General features: G+C 45.9%; 1 protein-coding gene across 1 annotated transcript in view; it reads right to left on the bottom strand.

The window, feature by feature from the left end:
• Nucleotides 1–1,717: 1,717 nt before the first annotated feature.
• Nucleotides 1,718–8,133, bottom strand: part of LOC126573321 (solute carrier organic anion transporter family member 4A1) — a 17,198-nt gene continuing 10,782 nt past the window's right edge. Inside the window, exons 4-8 of the mRNA XM_050233337.1 lie at nt 6,027–6,129; nt 3,221–3,597; nt 2,483–3,123; nt 2,242–2,375; nt 1,718–2,162 (exon numbers count right to left, since the gene is read on the bottom strand). Coding sequence (XP_050089294.1) covers nt 1,970–2,162; nt 2,242–2,375; nt 2,483–3,123; nt 3,221–3,597; nt 6,027–6,129 — 1,448 coding nt within the window. The 3' untranslated portion in view covers nt 1,718–1,969. The remainder of the gene's footprint in view (nt 2,163–2,241; nt 2,376–2,482; nt 3,124–3,220; nt 3,598–6,026; nt 6,130–8,133) is intronic.

The raw sequence follows: 8,133 nt of genomic DNA, 5'->3' as shown, positions 1-8,133 counted from the left end.
CAACCTAGAAATGATAGAAGATAAAGATTAATTGAAAATGCATTGCTTCACCGAAAAACGAGACACAACCGTAACTAGGCCATACATCCCATCGATTAGCAGATATGACTTAAATGATATTTTCTATCGTACGCCGTGACGGGTATGATCTTCTCGATTGATATGATTAATCTTTTGCCAAGAATAAGCTGTTCAACGCACTTTTCGCAAATAATTTCATGGAATTCGGTGCTTACTTCCGTGCTTTGGAAGCTGCACGGTACGACTTAGGCACCTTTTTAAAACACCTGATCAGTAACACCGCTAGTCAAGCTATCCATCCACTAATATCTATTCACATTTATAACTATAAAAAAGCAAAGGATGAGTTAAATTCAGCGATTTTTTACAGTTTTAAGAGGAAAATCGCCAAAAAACAATCGGTCTTTTCCTGTCTCCAGTAGATGTAAACAAACTCGTTGTTGACAACCCTATTGACAGAGAACATTTTCTCGCCCCTGTTAACGCTTAAGGCGCTGCCACACTGGTTGCGGTACCAGTGTGCTGGCAAAAGGAGCACACCCCTTGCTGAACCTCTTGCTTCAAAAAAAAATTATAAATATCGAAGTATCCTTTGTTCCGCTTATCCTGGGCTTTTATAACTCCGATCCCTTTTCCCAACGATGCCATACAGAGAGAAACGCTTACCCGTTGCCGGAATGTGGCAAAACAACATCATCGGAAGACCACGCTGTGCTTTCGAATTGCTCAGCAAAAGGTATACAAGCCGTTTGAAATGGAAGGCATTTTTAAAAATTATCTTCTCCTTCGTAGAATCGATTACGCTAGCCGCACAGCAGCACGCTCGTGTACTTCAATCAAAGAAAAATGTGAAATCCCATCACCAGGCAATTCGATGAATTATCTTGAAGGACTCGCTGCAGTAGGTGCAGGTGACGGTCCTTGCCACTGCAGTCTTGGCGACGGTGATGAAGCTGTTGATGACGAAGGCCAAACGGAGGTATCACTAGAATTGTCCTCTAACAGTGCATCGGATGTGGAGTCGTACAGCGATCGAGGGTCAACGACAACCATGAATAACTTCGACTCGTATGTCCTTCTGCAGGACGCGAAAGAGCAACCAGACTCGATATCGCCATCCAGATTTCCTCCCGTCAGTCCTGGGAAATACGACCACGTGAAGTCAAAAGTACTTCAATACATCAAAGGAAACCAAGTGAATGATAAAAAATAATAAAACACAAAAACTGTTCACTCGATTGCTAACAATTCTCAAACAACTTATCCATGAACACATGCTACATTTAAACACACGGCTCGTCCGTCGTTATATATGTTAAAAAGAATACATGCTACATTTGATTTTAAGAGAAAAATGAAAAGATAATTCAATAGAATTGGCCAATTTAGTGCTAATTTCGAAATATGACGCACCTTTTCTCACCAACTTTTGTCTCGAAAAGCTTTCTTTCGTGGTCGCATCTACAATTCGAATTTACATTATTTTATTTATTTCCCATCTATCTCAGTATAATTTAACCACTACACATTTGGTTGGCAGTACGAGCAACTATTGCTACTCTTATGGCGTAGTTCGATTGTTCGGTTTGAGGAAATAAAACAACGGTAGTTGACCCTGCGGAACACGTTGAAATACTGGAATTATCGTTTCTTATACATAGTTTCAGTCAATCCTGAGATTCAAGAAGAAGCAGATCTACTTAGTTACGTATATCATATAAAATTGCTGACTATAAACGTCCAGATTACGACATCGACGCTAAAAGAGCTTACCTACAACCTGGAGCGCCTGTGGAACACTGGAGGTTCGTGTATTTAAGTGTAAAATCATGTGGCCATGAATGGATGAGCGAGATGGATTTAAAAATGAAGAAGCATCCACATATACTTCACGCCTTGGGACTAACGGACTTACGATTATTTGAGCACTGGCACATCTAAAATCAGTTCAATACTTTTCTACGGTTGTGACAGTGATCGGAGTGGCATGGCCATTGGCGTCGACTAGCTTCCGTCCGGCCTTCTCCTCCTCATAAGCATTTCCGTTGGATAGAGCTTTCGGTGGAATATAGTAGAACCAAGCGCCGAAAAAGAACAATATCGAGCATGCCTTCCCAATGAGAGCTAAGAGCAGCATGTACCTGTAAGCAATCGGACGGATGATGATGATTATGTGCTGTTGCGTTCAGGCGGACATCGCATCGGCTCTCTGCTACTCACTTGCTCATGAAAGCATTATCGTAAACCAAACAGGCGCCATGGTCATCGCAGCTGGACTCCTGCCACAAGATGCACGTTTCATCGATAAGCCGACCGAAGATCATCGGTGCAGGGATAGTACCGAGTACCCGGACCTTGATATGAAACGAGAGCCACATTAGAAAACACCGTTTGCTGTCGAGATGCTTGGCAGCTGACAATTCTTAAAAGCAACTTATGGAAAAGAAGAAACGGATAATACCTTGAGCCACTGTATACCGAGGGCAAACGATCGCTGATCATCATGCACACACCGGAGTGTAGCCGATAGGGCTGGCATTGTGGCGAGAAAAGTAAAAAGCATCACGAGAAAGCAGAGCACGACGAAGAGAAGCAAATGATTGCTCGAACAGGCGGACTGGCACATCGTATTGACCGCCGCAAAGCCACCGTACTGATCTCCATGGAAGCTCGCATTGATGCAGCTACAGTCCCGGTAGACCTTCGCGTTTTCCAAGTTGATCTCTTCGCCGCATCCCGCATGGCACGGCGAATAGTACATCACCCCGTCAGCCCCACAGATCGGTTCATAGCTTCGTCGGCTGCAGGCACATCGGTCGTTGCACGCGTTGTCCAGATTCTTGGGTAAATAGTACAGCTCCCGGTACTCGCTGCTGTGGGCCTCCTGCATGCCCTGGAGATTGTCGTGAGGGAAGTAAGAAGCCGTCACTCCGGCAAACGTTAGGTTCGGGCAGGACAGGAAGAAGCAAACGGTGAACAGGGCCGCAAAGATGGTGGCAAACAGGCAAAACTTGATGATCCCGGAGCAGGATAACTGAAGTTTCTTCACCAGATACCCTCCAAGGAATGTTCCACCGCCACCGGCTGGTACCGTGATGATGCCTGTGGAGGACACGAAATTCAGGAAAAGGATAAAAATTAGAACTCGACTCCAGATCGATCCATACAAAACACGGACCCTACGGGACCATTGACTTACCCATCAGCAACGCCGACCAGACTGCAGTTACACTGAACTGATTCTCAATCAGCTTCGGCAGAAACACGGCGAAGCCCGATATGACCAGACCCTCGGAAGCCCCGGCCAGGTTGAGGAAGAAAAAAGTTGGGTTGCGTAGCAACGCCAGCAGTGCCCGCGGAATCTGTTTGATCTGGGTAAACGCTTCCTGGCGCTCACCGCCGCTACCACGGTCGCCCTGGTGCGCTTCCGACACTTTCTCCAGCTTCTCGGATCCGGGCAGGGAGGACGGGTACGCCAGGATCGGTATGGCCAGCAGCAAACAGAAGGCAGCCATAAAAACGAACCCAATCCACCAGGCGCCAACCCACACCTTGCTGTGGGGCGTCAGTCCCAACCTGTATGAAACGAAACGAAACACCACGACCAGTGGAGCGGCATGAGGTTAATAAATAGAATAATAAAGTTGCAACGTGATCGTGGCGTGCCCCGGGAAGCCCTTCTTCAGCGCGCGATGAGCATTGCGCGATGCGTGCAAATAAAAAGTGATTTTAATGGTGGCAGCAAGGGCCACAAACGAGGTGCGTGGTGTACGTGCGATGCTCAGTGCGACCTTCAGTGATTCAGGAGCTACAGTACTGTCCCCTGCATTGTTTTGCAATTTTAGCAGCATTCGTTTGGAGAACAAGAAGAAGGACGATACCATTCTTTCCGCCACACAATGAAACGAGATTTAAGCCAGGCCTTATTGACACCGAACTCCTGTTCGGTTGGCTACATTCGCGTTATCCACGTAAGCTCAACTCATCCGACCTCTCGCCCTGACAACGTCGGTACGTCGGATTGCAATCCCGCGCGCGGAATCCCCCGGTGTACTTGCAACAGCAAACGACAATTAAAAAATGATAAATGCATCTCTGCCCTCCGCTGAACTCTCCAGAACACGATAGGCCACTGGGCAACTGGAATAAACGAAACGAAACGACACATTCCACACTATGGCACTACGGGACCACAGATCCTCGAGGGGAACTGAGGGCAAAACACAAAAACGGAATACGTCGCATAAAATCCACAGAAAAATGGACCCACACGCGCAACGGAGAACGAGAGACAAACGTCACCGTTTTCGAAGTTTCATTCATTAAAATCAACTTTCCCATGGATTACATACGGGATTTAGCCGAGCGGCCTGGCAGACACTGTTCCAACTTGTGGCCAAACATCGTGGTCATCTGAGCGATGATTTTTGTTCCCGACATGCGGACCGCTGTGCATCGGTGGTGCACCCATTACGCTGGGTATTGTTGGATAGCGACGCATATGGAGAACGCATGGTGTTTCTTCCGGTTCATCGCCACTCGTACGGTTTCCAGGTGCCCCACTAGGCACCTAGAGGAAGGCGATGGGTGGCAGGCGTCCATTCATTAGCAAACCTGAGCCCCCGATCAATCACGGGGACAATCGCGGACCATATCTCGCACACATCAATCATCGTATCGACAAATAATTAAACTGTAGTTTGGCGGCTTAAAATGTGTGTTCATATTTTTCGCGACTATTCGCTGAGACTACTACAGTCGTTGGATAATAGCCGGGAGTGGACTCCACGAAATGAGAATTAAAGAAACAGATATTTTTAAAATATCGCTTTATGATGTTATGATAAGCTGATTTTAGAACGATCGTTACACTTAATTATGCTATACCGTTATGTCACCCATTTTAGATACATAGAAAGCCTTAAAGTAAAAAAAGGAGGTGTACGCATCACCTACATCGTGTGGTTATTCTAGTAAAATTATTCTTGCATCTTCTACAGAATGTACCACCGCGATTCAATCCCACTCCTGTTGGCACCTTCTTTTGCTTTTTCTTTTGCAGTATGTTCCACGGTGTTTGTCTACTGCAACGGAGAGCACGTTTTATTTCGCGTCATGGAGCGAAGATTCACCAGCAAACACCAGCAGAACGGCCGAAAGTCAGCCATTGTGCACATCGGGAGGAAATGAACCATTTCCTCACCGCTCTCATTACGAGGCCAATCATCCGGCAACGAACCATAGCTCGACGGCTCGCGCGACCGCAAAATGCTTTATTAAAGCAAGCCATTTTTCATCCATCCTTGGCACCGTTCACTACGATGCTGCCACGATGTTGCGTCTTATTCGAGCCTTCGGTTTAGCATGTCAGTAGGCGTCGGCGTGGTGCGGTATCTATGGTTAACCTTTCTTCGCACCGCCATCGCCGTCTAGAGCAACGTGGTTCGTATACACGTGTTCACACGTGATTGCAGCAACACGTATAGTGCTCCATCCCGAGTACCGTCAGTGAGTAAGCGGAAGAAAATGAGGAGGAAAATGAGGAGTAAAATCTCTGGCAAAACTGTGAAACGATCGTTTTTCACCAAGCACAAACCCTGAGAGACATCGGCTGGGTTATCGTCCATAAAAAGACGAAGGAGAAGGAGCTGGTGAGTATTACACCTGGGAAGGAATATTGAAGGCAATTTGAATTTATAAATATTAAATGTAACGCGTTTTGTCACGTGGTTCTGGACGTACGCAAGCGTATGGGACGGTATGCAAAGGCAGCCTACAAGTACAGCTGAGCCCGACCCATGATGGATAGCTTGTGAACTCTCGGAGAAAGGGTAGATTAAAAGCTGATCAATTCTTCCCGGTGGTCTTTGCGGAGCGACAGCGTTGTTGTAACATTGTTAGATATCCTGTGAGAAAACTGTAGCCACTTGCGATCGGGAGACGGAGCAGGGGAAGATTGAAAAGATGCGACCGAAGGAATCAGTCAAGCCATACAGACAACTTACGTGCTGGTATCGACGACGAACATATCCGTGTAGAAAAGTAGCAGCTGCCCTCCAATAACGTAGCCGGCTGCCGGTCCAATAACGGCCATCGTGTAGTAAATACCTGACGAGTGGAAGGCGAAAATTGAGAAACCATTCGATGAAATCCTTTTCATCAGAAGTAAATTGCTAAATATAATCATGGTAATGAACTAATCTGTAAAATCAATGCTGGTATTTTATGCAACAACATACAATATTTACATTTTGCTTTCGAACATTAGTGCGATGAACATTAGTCGCTAAATCGTGTTAGTTAAACTGATGAAATTATTAACGTTTGCTTTCGAGCAATTTTGATAAAAGACCCTTCCTACGCAAGTATTCCCATTATTCCCGATGGGGTGTGTCCACCACAAATTCGGCCTTAAATCATCAATCAAAAATCAATCACCACCAGCAAAGTACCGGGTCGGGTTTATGTTCTCCATTCCCTATCTCTAAATAGATTTTCGTCAGCACTTCAACTGAAAGGTTTCTGTTCACGAAATCGCAAGATAAATCTAATAAACCGAACAACCGCTCCACTCCCGCTTGCTTACGATGTCTCAGCTACCAGCATTCTATTATCACCAGGAACCGACAATAACATGATTCGCAGCAGCTCAAACGAGTGTCTACCCGTGCCCTACGAAGGCAAATCATATCAATGCATTCAATTGAAATATTATATGCCTCAATTTTCCGACCCACTGCACGCACAGGCGACCGATTGGTATGGCCTTTAAAGTGTATTGGAGTACCGTACAGTACATTCGGCTGGCTAGATCCTTGTATCGTGCGCTTGCAGCGATGGAAACAAGGGAAATGAGAAAAACTGGTGTGAAACTGTCCACTTCAATTGACAGGCAAGAGGAGCCCCAGATGTGCCAATTGAAACTGGCCAATGAGCCTCCACTTTTTTTAAAAGTGGTAATAAACAGCAGTAAAAGTGTCCACCTGCATTGGATAGTTGATAAAAAGTGGATTGATAAGCTGAAACTCAGTGACGAGAGGCTTTCGAATTGAGTCCGTAAAAAAAACGATAAAATGTTTTGCTGCCTCGTCCTCGTCGATGATAAAAACCTTCCAAAAAGACATAGGCAATTTTATGCACTTGGACAAATCACAGTACATGGACAATTCCAATCGTAATACGGAAATCAGATCGATATTCCGATTTACTGTTGCTTTTCTACGCTACTTTCACATAAACCTGCTCTAATCGACGATCTTGCGGACCGTTTTCTGAATGGAAACATTGCGCAATCGTTCTATTGATGTCAGAGGACTAGGACTAGGAGACATTTTATAACCATTCATATCTCCCCTTTCATTTTACCTAACCCGTTGTCAACATTATTAACAGCGACATAATAAAATCATGATGAAGATAAACGCCGTTTTATTGCCTGCTAATCTGGTATTCCTCCCCCTTTCTTGCGACAATTATTGTGTGGGCGTTGCATCGGGCGGTCGGGAGCGGCTGTGTACACACATTACGCCACCCGATTTTAAGGGCCCATCCCACCGCTCCAGCACGCATCATTTAACGGGGGGCGAGTGAAGCACGCAACGGAAACGAAGAATCTGTGGTTCCTTCCGTTCCGTAGCACAAGAAACACCGTGCCCTTCACAAATGTGGGAACTGAAAGTGAAAGACACCATTCAAACGATGCAATAACGGTTACGCACCCACATCGTGTGCAAGATCAACGTTTAATTTCGCAATCGAGTGATTTATTTGGACACAAAACGATTGCAAAATATTTCAATAAACCTCCCCCATACGGGCGAAGAAGACACCCAGAGACACAGGAGACTCCATTGCACTGGAACGTACGGGTACCAGGTACCGAGATGTTTCGCCACTGCACGCACCGCACACCGAGGTGGTGAAGATTATGATGAGTTATTTATGGTGTTCATTTGTGAATAACTTACAAACAGTTTCAGTGCCAGTTCAGGTGGTGCGTACGGTGTGTGATACCCAGCATAAAGTAGGACAACGAAACGGCCGACCAGTGCATGGCGCAGCATATCTTAAACACGAGCCCCTGCGCGGCTTGGCAGTACGCGTGCTACGCAC

This window comes from Anopheles aquasalis, chromosome 2 (genome assembly GCF_943734665.1).
Source record: "Anopheles aquasalis chromosome 2, idAnoAquaMG_Q_19, whole genome shotgun sequence".
Taxonomy (NCBI): Eukaryota; Metazoa; Arthropoda; class Insecta; order Diptera; family Culicidae; genus Anopheles; species Anopheles aquasalis.
Note: the sequence above shows the minus strand (reverse complement) of the source record. Positions and strands in the feature narration are given on the sequence as shown.